The 12,720-nt window shown below is 44.2% G+C and overlaps 1 protein-coding gene across 2 annotated transcripts in view; it reads left to right on the top strand.

Annotated features, from left to right (window-relative positions):
* The window catches only part of RGS11 (regulator of G protein signaling 11), a 203,456-nt gene that overhangs the window by 63,182 nt on the left and 127,554 nt on the right, over positions 1-12,720 (top strand). For both annotated transcript variants that reach the window (XM_077449487.1, XM_077449488.1), the window contains exon 4: positions 6,503-6,609. In XM_077449487.1, coding sequence (XP_077305613.1) covers positions 6,503-6,609 — 107 coding nt within the window. The remainder of the gene's footprint in view (positions 1-6,502; positions 6,610-12,720) is intronic.

Raw genomic sequence — 12,720 nt, 5'->3', positions numbered from 1 at the left:
ACAACTTGAGTGTAGGAATTTAATTATTTTTTTTGTTGTGGATAAAGTGCATAAAGGTAAGAAGCTCTCTTTCCTCGCTCCAACTGTCTAACTTTGGGCTTAAGTGATTTTCAGCAAATCTCCATTAGTAAGGCATAAACTTCTCCGTATGCATCTGTGTTTGTTTGCTGGTCCTGTCCGCTGCTAGTCTGGGAGACAAAGATGGGAGGGAGCCTATCTGTCGGGCCAGATGTTATTTACAGTTGTCACCCCTTCCCTTCAACCGTCCCTTTAATTATACAAGGGCAAGCATAATAAATTACGCAACTGGAAGTCCAAGCCAAGAAAACCGTTATCTGTTTGCTGTCAAAGCGGATATCATGTTTAGTTGTGTGTAGGTGCCTTCTTTGCAAACGCAATTATCGAAGATTTGCTGTCGTAAGAACAGCTGAAAGGAAAACACCTTCCTTCCGGGCAATAGTACACCTAATCCATATTTTATTAGCAGAGATATATATATATATATTTTCTAACAAAATGGACAACATCTCATTGGCGCCGCTGACAGCACGCTAAGCGTCTTTGTGAAAGAGACTGCTTGGGGCTACGGCCATCTTTCTTATGTGGGGAAAAAAATATTGACATCGGCAGCTGATGTGTGCTCCATTACAGGGCGACCTGATGTTATGATGGCTTTTTAATATTACATGAAAGCAATAATGCTAGGGAGACGTGCGTGAGAAAATGTCATGTTTATACTTTCTAAGAGCTGAACTTCAGGCTAAATACAGGGATGAAAGACATATCAGGGAGCGGTTTTAACTTTCAATAGATCTGTCCATCCAGTCCTGAGATTTACACAGCTCTGCCACACAGCTCAGCTCTGTTGGGCAAGGCAAAAGACCTTTTTGTTTTCCTCTACTGCCCTTAAGTGACACTCAAGCCCCATACACACTATCAGTTTTTCTGCTGAGTTTTTCCTTCAGGTTTACCAAAACCATGTAGTGCAAGGGCCTGCCTGATTGCATACAAATTGAAACTCCTAAGGTTTGACCTCATATTATATGGTTTTGGTAAATCTGAAGGAAAAACTCAGCAGAAAAACTGATAGTGTGTATGGGGCTTCAGGGCTCATTTACACCAGGTGTGTTGGAACCCAGCGCAGTCCGGACGCAAAGCAATCCAAAAATATTTTTCTATCAAGCAGCAATTTTTTTCATTGCAGCTAGGTGCGATGCAATCCACCACATTGCACTGCACTTTGGCCAATAGAATTAATTAAAGTTTGCCCAAAAAAAAAGAACAGTGATGCACTCTATACTGTGCATCAGAATCGCTGCCCTGATACTGCACACCAGCATCCGCATTCTGATGCACTATATAAAGTGCATTGCACTGTTCACTTTTTTTTTGTGGGGAGGGGGGCAAACGGACAGACCCTTAGAGGTCTTGTCACTCCCCCAGCATGTGATTGGACAATGAAAGAAGCAGCAGCACAATGATGAGCTCCTCCGGAGAAATTCTTCTCCTGATTGTCCTTGTGTGCAGGGGTGTAGATAAGAGGGGAGATATGGGGGTCCAAATCCCAACAGAGCATCTGGGCTTGTGGCTGCTTTAAGGTGCTGGAGTCGCATAGCCTGTGAATTCTCCTGTGTCTCCCGCTGCTAACAGGACAGTGCACCAGGGAGAGGAGAACTATGATTGGCTGCATTGTAAGCCAAAATTTTGGAGGCCTTTCTTGCACCTTCTGCCCAACACTCCTGAAGGTGGAGACAGAGAGTGCGAGTGGCACGAGTTTTGGAGTAGCTGGCTGGCGAAGCCCACTCTTTAGGTGGATGAAGCCGGGGGGCGGTTCACAGTCCTCTGGACAGGATACTGAAGCAGCTTGGCCAATGTCAGAGTGATCACATAAACAGGGCTAACTCCTTCCCGCAGACTGTCTCCTGACCCTTTAAGAGTTCTAAAATCTGGGAGACATTTGAGTCATGTGATTGGCTGTCACAGCGGTCACATTGTCAATAAGCTCCTATTGCAAGTATGCATCGGGAGATTACCGATCCCCACCGGCTACCATGTTGGGAGCGTGCAGGGAGTGTGTTCTCAGCACAGTAATTTGTTTACACAGGCTCACCTATCGACAGGCCACATATATATTTGCATACTGTCAGTGCCAAGGGCTTAAGGCAGGAGCAAAGGTGACGTTCAGGGGAAAGCCGGGTCAAACACAGGTAAGCAGGTTCAATGGATCAGGCCTCAGGAATACAGGTACAAGCAGAAGACCATTCAGCAGCTGCTCATGGTGACAGACCAGTTTAAACAGACCCAGGGATGCCAAATAAGCATGCTAATTGGTATGCGCACGTGCACAAACACGAGCATGACAAACTGAAATAGTATGTCTATTCGGCGGAGTTCCGACTGACTTTCTGAACGAACGGACTTGGCCACACACAATCACACCAAAGTCAGACGGATTCAAACATGATGACGTACGACCGGGCTAGAATAAGTAAGTTCATAGCCAGTAGCCAATAGCTGCCCTAGCATTGGTTTTCGTCCGTCGGACTAGCATACAGACGAACGGATTTCTCCATAGGAACTGGTTCCGGTGGAGTTCTGGCGAAAAGATTAGAAACATGTTCTATTTCTAAAGTCCATCTGATTTTTAGACAGCAAAGGTCTGATGAAGCCCACACACAATAGAATTGTCCGGCGGATTCGTTCCGTCGGACCTTTGCTGTTGAAAAGTGTGGTCGTGTGTACACAGCATAACATTGCCTCTTTGCCTAGAATTATGAGCATATGAGCAATGCGAACGCGCACGAATATGAGCATAAGCCCCGCACTGGTTTTCTGGTGCTGGGAATCCTGTTTACCATACAATGTGTTTCAGCATGTTGCCTTGGGGTGCAATTCAAAATGAATGGCAATGCAATGCATCAACGCATGTAACATGCATTGTGGGAATACATACATTTCCACAATGCATTGATGTAGATCTGCCCTAAGACAGACTCTGCAGGGCGATAAGATAAGCGATTTGTCACTATGCAGCCATTTAGACAAGATGTGAAGCCTATACTGTATGTGTAATGAGAAAACCTGCTATATCATGTGCTTGGTGTACAGAGACTGGGCACAGGAGGCCTGCTTGGTGCATCAAAACTGTACATTCAACATCTAAGGTGGCTCCAGCCCACCCATAGCCAACAACTTCAAATACTGATTACTGTCTGTTGGAGATCGGAGAATCCTCCATCAAAATCTTTGTGGTTCTCTAAAATAAACAAATTGAGAGACATGGAAGACCTCACCGCTACCTTGCATGGCCGGGAGGAGACCTTCCATGAGACCTGGTGTCCTTGGAATCATTTTGTGTACATTGACGCCTACCTTCAAGAGGTGGCACAATCGCACTGACCTCTTGGATTTAACTTCACTCCTTTGGGCGAGAGGCCTTCTCTGCATTACCTTTTTCTCTCCCCTCCTTATCCCTTTTCTTACCTGCCTTGGGGATACTCAACCCCATAATCCCTTCCCCCTCTGGCTGCTTTCCATCCTTCAGCTTCCTGACTCCGTAATGGGTTATGTTGTACTATCATGGGGTATATCCCTGCCTAAATTTCGACTTATACATTATCCCATTACTGGGCAAGACCGGCCTTATGCCCCATACACGCGGTCGGAAATTCCGACGGAAAATGTCAGATCGGATTATGTTGTTGGAAAATCCGATCGTATGTGGGCTTTATCAGACTTTTTCTGTCGGAATTTCCGATGGAAAAAGTTTGAGAGCTGGATCTATAATTTTCCAACAACAAAATCCGATCTGACTTTTTCCGTAGCGTGTAGAGAATTTTCCGACACACAAAGTGCCACGCATGATCAGAAAAAATTTGGAGAGGAAAGCTATTGGCTGCTGGCCTCTACGTAGTCCCGTCGTACGTATGGTACGTCACCTCGTTCCAAACGACCCGATTTTCCGACAACTTTTGTGCGACCGCGTGTAAGCAAGACAAAGTTTCGGCCAAAATCCATCTGAAAAAATCTGACGGATTTTGTGGTCGGAATGTCCGACTGTGTGCCTGGGGCATAAGGGTAGCATGACCTCCCGTGGTGTTAAAGATTCTAATCCAAGTTACTACACTTTACTGTATCTGTAGCATTCATAGATATATGTCTGCCACATCATTTTTTGTTGGGCTCCCCAGTGTGATACACTGACCACCATCTGCACAACCGTAATCGCTTTTTAATTCAATCTTATTTTATTGAGATATAAAAGCAAGGTAAGAAGGAAAAAAAAAAGGTACAGAATAATTCAACATATTCGTTTTACATTGATACATAAACAGGAAAAAAAAACAACCACAAAGAAATCCACTCTACTACAGTGGTGTCGAACTATCACGAGGTTAAAATGGTTTTTGAGCTTCGATTTGTGTAGTATGGTAGAGGAGCCTGTAGTCCAGGGATATGCAACTAGCGGACCTCCAGCTGTTGCAGAACTACAAGTCCCATGAGGCATAGCAAGACTTTGACAGCCACAAACATGACACCCAGAGGCAGAGGCATGATGGGAGTTGTAGTTTTGCAACAGCTGGAGGTCTGCTAATTGCCTATCCCTGCTGTAGTCCTATAATGTTTAGTCTAAGGTAAAATGGGTGTGTGCACACCACTATCCTCTCAACAAGTGATGCCCACACATTACAGGTAGACTAGGGCTATTGTTCCTATTCTGGCAACGTTATCTCTGGGGGGGGAAGCTCTGTATGTGCCACCATTCCGGTCTAATGAGACTGGAGGTCATAAATTAAGTAGTCGGGTATTACTGCAACATGTATAAGGGAGGGAAGAAAGGGGGGAGAGAGTAAGGAAAGAGGGGTCAGGACAGTAAAGAGCTTAAGGATCAAGAGGTAGACATTCCACACTGATCACACAGGTGTATCGGTAGAGTCCTCTGTGGCCCACGAGATAAACTCTGAGGAATATCGAAACATAGACCATGAGGTCCAGGTCTTGGAGAATTGTTCCTCCCTACCCGTTTCCTGCGACAACATTCTTTCCAAACTATTAATTCGGTCCACTTCAATTGCCCAATCCCCCAAGGAAGGCATGCTCGTCGACTTCCAATGTCTGGGCAACACCGTTCTTGCAGCCGCCAAAAAGTGACGCAGAACGTCTTTCTTGACTGACTTAAGTGGTCCCGGGAGCAGAGATAGCAGAGCCACCTCAGAAGAGGGTGTGATTGAGGTCGCCATGAGTCTGCAGTACAAGTCGAGGATCTTTTGCCAGAACTTCCTCACAGGGGGGCATTCCCACCAAATGTGAAGTAAGGTTCCCTTAGATGACAAGCAACGCCAGCAAGTATCCGGAAGTGCCGAGTTTATTTGGTGCAAAGTCGAAGGGCATCTGTACCAACGGGTCAACAGCTTGAACCCCTTTTCTTGAGAATTGGAGGCTATAGACATTTTGTGGGTCAGTATGAAGCACTTTTGCCAGTCTACAGGCGAGATGGAGTGGCCCAGGTCTTCCTTCCATGCATGTGTGTATGGTGGAAGGTCAGGATTATAAGCCACATGTAAGAGAGAATATAATTGAGAGACTACATGTGTAGGAGGGGCGGCCTGGAGCAGCATGCCCTCCAAGTCCGTTAAGTCAGTGAGTACATTAGGTAACGATGGGAAAATGCGAATGAAGGAAATCACCTGTTGCCTCTGCAGCCAGTGCGTCGAGGCATGAGAAGATGGGTCAGAGGGAATGTTAAGAGTTAGAGAGGGGTCTGAACTTAGGACTTGGGCAAGCCGTCTGTGGTCCTCCTTACACCAAGGTCCAAAACTCGCTCCCTGTAAGGCCGGTGGAAAAGCCGGAGTTCCAAACAGTGGAGTCATGGGTCCCTTCATGGGAGATAGGGTCTTGAAGGAATTCATTTGGGTCCAGATTTGTATGGTTTGTCGGGTGAGGTCGCTCAGGGGTACCTCTCCTTTCAGGAATTCAGTAGGTGTCCACGGCCGTAATAGTTTTTTATGACTGCCTATAATGTGCAGCACTGAGTATGATGTTCCACCTCTCTGCTTATGTGACCCTATCTGTGTTTTTTGACTGTGATATTTGTTGATATTGCATACTTTGACTGTTGACTGTATCTTTTTTGGTAATAAAGATATTACTAAAAAAAATACCAATTACTGTACATACCTGTACGCCTTGTGCCATCACAATATGTTACAGATGCAACCAAATTTCAGTTTTCAGTAGTCAGATGAATTCTAGTTGGTGTTTTTTGTTTGTTTTTTAGTCTTTATGTCGATGCACTATGCTTTTCTTTATTAAAGAAAACTTGTCATAAGAACAATGCAGAAGCTGGTCTTTGGCATTCTGGGTCACATCTCTACAACAAGCATGCAGCAAGTGAAGCCAGGACTCCTAATCTGCACGCTTGTTCTGGATATAGTAACCTGTTCCTTTAATTGATCCCATAGATGTTTATTATGCTATGAATATCCATTTCTCTGTTTTACAGAGTCTCTACACCTTGGGAACTTGCTTGTGAAGTACGGATACATCTACCCCCTAAAGGACCCCAGGAACCTCATTCTGAGAGCTGACGATTCCCCGTACAGATTCCAGGTAATCCACAGAAGAATAATAGCATAGTATATCCACTTCAGCCCCGAACCATTTTGCTGGCCAAAGACCAGACCACTTTTTGCGATTCGGCACTGCGTCGCTTTAACTGACAATTGCACGGTCGTGCGACGTGGCTCCCAAGCAAAATTGACGTCCTTTTTTTCCCACAAATACAGCTTTCTATTGGTGGTATTTGATCACCTCTGTGGTTTTTATTTTTTGCGCTATAAACAAAAATAGAGCGACAATTTTGAAAAAAACACATTATTTTTTACTTTTTGTTATAATAAATATCCCCCAAAAATCTATAAAAAAAAAAACATTTTTTTTCCCTCAGTTTAGGCCGATACGTATTTTTCTTCTTATGGGGCATAAGACTGGGATGCCATTAAAGTTCATGGGCGTGTAAAGGCAGGCGTCCCAATACTTTTGGTAATATAGTGTATATGGGAGAAACATCTTCCTGTGATAAAAATGTCCAGGAGTTACTTTCTGCTATAAACAGTCCGCCAACTGGTCCATTAGCCGCATCATTTATCATACATGACACACGTAGACATTTCTGCAGTATGTTTTTACGGGAATGGAAGTAAACGTTCTACTATTTTAGTCCTCCGTGTCCCTGGATTCTATTTATATCGGTGGTCCACAGGGGAGTTCAGGGGAGGAAGTGATCCAGCTGTTCTTGTAACTAGTCAATGCCAAGCTTTACCCGAGGGGAATCAGAATGCAGGTTTTCCTCCGAGGACTCGGGTGGAGATTAGAAAGTAGAACTCGATATTGTTAACGTGCAAACGAATACAGATTAGCGAAGGCAGAACGCAAAAGAACGCTTTGTTACAACATGGAAATTTTCCTTGTAAGCTCTGATACTCCTGTTATTCCTGTTCTGTTTCAAAAGCCTCTTTATGCATTGACTCCCCTCCTTAGACCCAGTCTGTCTGGACAATATGGGCACCTGCAGACTTGGCAGCATCCACAGGCAGCTTAACTCTTCAATAAGACGCAGAATTTGAATCCAACGCAATTTAACCAGACGGCGGCCAACCAGGAAGTTCATGGATGCATTCCCATTGTGAGGTCATCACCCAATCCCACCAAAAAAATACTGATTGCCTTTAACGGAAACAGCACCTATGACATTCAAAGCAGGCTGCCCTGTGTATAATGACTAATGCATCCCATAGGCCGGCCAGGGCAGGTGGGTGTTCATGCTGACCTGACCATCCTCAAGCAATAGGTTCAGGCTGCGAATATCCAAAATGGCAGCTCGGCTTGCCATTATTGTTGCTGCTAAATGGTCGGGTCAGCATGAACACCCACTTGCCCTTGCAGGTCTATGGAATGCATTAGTCATTATACACAGGGCAGCCTGCTTTAAATGTTATAGGTGCTGATTCCAATAAGGGTAATCAGTATTTTTTTTAGCAGGATCAGATGATGACCTCATTCATGATCATTGAAGACCCCCGAACATTCCGGTTGTCCACCATCTGATGGAGCAGATGCTTGGCTGGGTTAGAAGACCTTCCCTAACTGCTCCCAGACCCCTATGGGTGTTTGCGCCATTCATCTCCTTCTGCCCCCTTTCCTCTTTAGCAGCAAGCATGATGCCAAGCCGCGCTACCATTTTGGACACTCACTGCCTGACCTCATTGCTTGAGGGTGGTCGGGCCAGCATGAACACCCACCTGCCCTTGCAGTAGGGTCGCCACCTTTTATTCAAGCCATACCTGAACACTTTAGTGGCCTCGGACACCTTGGGATGCCCCAAAGAGAGTAGTAATGCGGTGCCCTTTTTCTTGCGGCAGTGAACAATGGGTGTGGCCAAATTGCTCTTGCTGACGTCATCGCCCTGCCACTCAGTGATGCCGAAACTTCCCCCCAGACTTGCCCGCAGCTCCCTGAACAAATTTGTGTGTGACTATCTTGGTTACTTGGGGAGCCACAGTCTGGTCTGAATAATGTGTCTGGGTTTCAGTCCGCCTGAAACCCGGACACATGATTGCTTCCCGCCCACTGTACGCCAAATGACGTCCTCGGCTTTAAGAGGGGATATCTGAATGATGCCTGTAGCTACAGACATCATTCAGATATCATCATTTAGAGCCGGTGAATCTGTGCACCATAAGAACAATCATAGCGGCTGTTCCGCCCCTTGATCGTTCTTACAGGAGGCAAGAGGGGACGTCCTCCCGCCGCCCTCCGGTGCTTCTACTGACTCACCGCTACGATTGGTGAGTTGGACACTGGATGTTCAGAATAGAGATTTCCAGCAGACCAGATGGTCACCGGAGTCTCTGTGATCGTTCAGAGGCCGGGCGCGATGTTATGACATTATGCTATGTTGTCACGCCCAGCCTCTGTATTAAAAAAAAAACTGTGCCACTTCGGCTGGGAAGCGGTGATTGTTTTTTTTTTATTTCAGGCTTCCCAGCCTAGTGGTGAGATGCGGGGTCTTTTTGACCCCATATCTCACTATAAAGAGGTCCTGTCATGTCATATTCCTATTACAAGGGATGTTTACATTCCTTGTAATAGATATAAAAGTGATCAAAAAAATTTTTTTTGGGGGGGGGGGGGGGGTAAAGTGTCAAGCTAAAATAAATAAAGTAAAATTAACAATGAAAAAAATTTATATTTTTTTAAAGTGCCCCCCCGCGAGCGCATAAGTGAATGCATATGTAAGTCCCACCCACATATGAAAACGGTGTTCAAACCACACACGTGAGGTATCGCCGCAAACATTAGAGTGAGAACAATAATTTTGGTCCTAGACCTCCTCTGTAACTCAAAACATGTAACCAGTAAAATTTTTTGAAGCGTCGCCTAAGGGGATTTTTAAGTAGCAGAGTTTGGCGCCATTCCACAAGCGTGTGCAATTTTCAAGCGTGACATGTTAGGTATCTATTTACTCAGCGTAACTTTGTCTTTCACATTATGAAAAGAAATCGGGCTAACTTTACTGTTTTATTTATTTTTTAAAGCACAAAACTGTTTTTTTTTTCCAAAAAAAACGCATTTGAAAAATTGCTGCGCATATAACGTGCAAGATAAAAATGTGCAATGACCGCCATTGTATTCTCTAGGGTCTTTGCTAAAAAAAAAACATATATAATGTTTGGGGGCTCTATGTAATTTTCTAGCAAAAAAATTATGATTTTTTTTAGCAGTAAAATGTCAGAATTGGCCTGGTAGGCAAGTGGTTAAAAACCCGGTCTGTCCGGGTGAATCCTGGACAGGTGGCAACCCTACCTTGAAGGCCTATGGGATGCATTAGTCATTATACACAGGGCAGCCTGCTCTGAATGTTATAGGTGCAGATTCCTTTAAGGGCAATCTATAATTTTATTTACAATTTATAAGCTTTCCTACTAAAAATACTAATTTTGTTAATTTCCTATTTTTTAATCAGTAAAATATGAACAATATGAAAAGGATATTCTTTTTTTTTATTTAAATACAAGCAGTATAAGTACCTGGTATCAGTCTCTTGTAGGCCTTGTACAGCAGAGCTCAAACCAGGAAAGTGAGAAGCAGCACAATAAATCAGGCATGTGCTAAGCCAAAGCATGCTGACAGGAGGAGCAAGCAGAGTCGCAGAGAGATGAGCTGATCAGTCTGACGCTTCTCTTCTCACTGTCCAGGCTGGGGGTTGAGGGGGTACCCTCCTTTACTGTATAGCAGAGCTGTGTGAATCTTAGGGCTGAATAGACAAAAATACAGATCCTTTGGCAGATAAAACAGCTTCCTAATATATATATATATATTTTATATGTGTATTTAGCTGTTAGCCTGGAGTTCGGATTTACGGTTTTCTGTGGGTGGCCTTGCATGGTGTTAAGCCATTCCTCATCCTGCTACTGTATTGATGACTCTTCCTGAGTTTAATTTCCTCTGCAGTTCAACAATCAGCGTATATTGTGCCCCAGGGCTCCCTCTCCCACCAGATTCACCCGAGAAAATAGTCAGATAATTGGAGTTTCCTATACCCCCAGGACCAGGGAGGCTGTAAATTGCTGGAATTAGAATAGATTCTGCTATGAAACAAATGATCGGAACGGAGAGAGAAAGTTCGAGCTACGTCACCTTTCCAAGCTTCTCATTACATGAAACTTTTTGTATGGCCTTGAGGTCATAAGGTATAAATCTGTAACTTCCTTACAAACTGCGTAATGAATTACATTAGGAAAGGACTAATGCCAAATACAAAAAAAACAAAAAAAACAAATTTTCTGTCTAGCAAACACTGCAGATATGCTGAAGTCAGAACTTTCATCAATTTATTTTAAAGCAAAACTTTATGTTTTAAAAAATAAATAAATACCCAGCAGTAGTAAAGCAGCCTTTGCAGCTATACTTACATCAGGGGCAGACTGACCATTGGGCCACTCGGGCACTGCCCGAGGGCCCCGAGCTACTAGGGGGCCGCATCAGGGTTGCCAGCCTCAGTAAAACCAGGGACAGTATGTAAAAACTTGTGTTTTTTACATCTGTCTCTGAAATGTCCCTTACCGACATCCTTTTGGTCTATAAATCCTGATATTATAGCTGCCCCACCTCTCCAGTACCTTCTCAGCCAATAGAAACATGTCTGTGCATACTGTGTGTACATGTATGTGTATACTGTGTGATTGTATACTGTGTGTGTATACTGTGTGATTGTATACTGTGTGTGTGTGATTGTATACTGTGTGGCCCCATAATCTCAGATTGCCTGGGGGCCCCATAATCTCCTATTGCACCATGAGTTGTCAGTCAACCCCTGATTTACATTCAATCTAGTGCTGCTGTCCACTAGATGGCACTGGTGTTCTGAGTTGAATGATGACCAACGGCATTCAACCTACTTACTGTGTGCCCAGGCTGTCAAAAGCACACCCTAGGGTCAGACCCAGTGATGGTGAACCTTGGCACCCCAGACGTTTTGGAACTACATTTCCCATGATTCTCAACTACATTACAGAGTGCATGAGCATCATGGGAAATGTAGTTCCAAAACATCGGGGGGGGGCCAAGGTTCACCATCACATTACTGCTTCAATCTTTCTAAAGAAGGAATCTCACTTCCATTTTTATCAGTGTGTTCTGTTCCTCCGGGGGGGGCAAATTACATGTATTACTTTGTCCCATGACCCTATTAGACATGTGCGAGAAAGTCGTACATTCGTAAGAATCCGAAATACAAATTTTTATGCATACGAAATCCGTACGAAATACAAAATTTTTAGGGCTGTTACTGATTAACATTTTCATGTTCGATTAATCGATTAATCAACTAATTTCGATTAATTATAACGCACATACAGATCCAACTACTTTTAGCTGATCTCCTTGCATTGCAACTCAGCATTAGTCAGTGGTAAATGTGGTATACACTATATACAATCACCCGACACTAGTTTGTTTCCACAATCCATGACTTAACTTCACAGTTCACACAAATACAGTTTAAATTCAAACTGTAGCACTGATGTAAGTAATTTTTTTCCCACAGTAGCGTGACAATCCCTCCACCTCTGGTCTAACTAATCACTCTCACCTTATGGCATGGACCCCTGTGCCAACAGGTGGTCATGCAATTGGGTATCAAAAGGGTTAACACGGACCATAAACTTCTCTCAGGTCTCCTTAGATCTCAGCAAGGAGACCAGGTCATGGGTAGAAAGAAAAGATCTAAGTGCTCACCGCTTAAGTATAAGATTTCATTTTTGTGTTCAAACACAAACTACTCACATAAAGATGATAAAAACACAGCATGTAAAGCCGACAATCGTGTTAGTTCCGTAGGGCAGCAGCGGGTGACTTCATGCGTAGCTCCTCCCCCATATACGCGTTACGTTCAATCAGAACTTCAAGGTCGCCGGACTCCTCCCCCCTTCCCTTCGTTAGCAAACGGAGGCACTTGGGGAAGGGGGGAGGAGTCCAGTGACCTCGATGTCCGTGACGTCACCGGATCTCCGACGGAACTCCCTGAAGATCCAGAAGCCGCCGGAGAGGTGAGTACCGATCAAAAGAATTTTAAACAATCAAAAAAATTAACGATTAATCGAGGAATTAATCTTTAATTTCCACAGCCCTAGAAATTTTGTTTACGAATTTTCGGATACA

The sequence above is a fragment of the Lithobates pipiens genome, unplaced genomic scaffold, assembly GCF_037356315.1.
Source record: "Lithobates pipiens isolate NorthernLeopardFrog02 unplaced genomic scaffold, aLitPip1_a1.2 Scaffold_22, whole genome shotgun sequence".
NCBI classification, from domain to species: Eukaryota; Metazoa; Chordata; class Amphibia; order Anura; family Ranidae; genus Lithobates; species Lithobates pipiens.
Note: the sequence above shows the minus strand (reverse complement) of the source record. Positions and strands in the feature narration are given on the sequence as shown.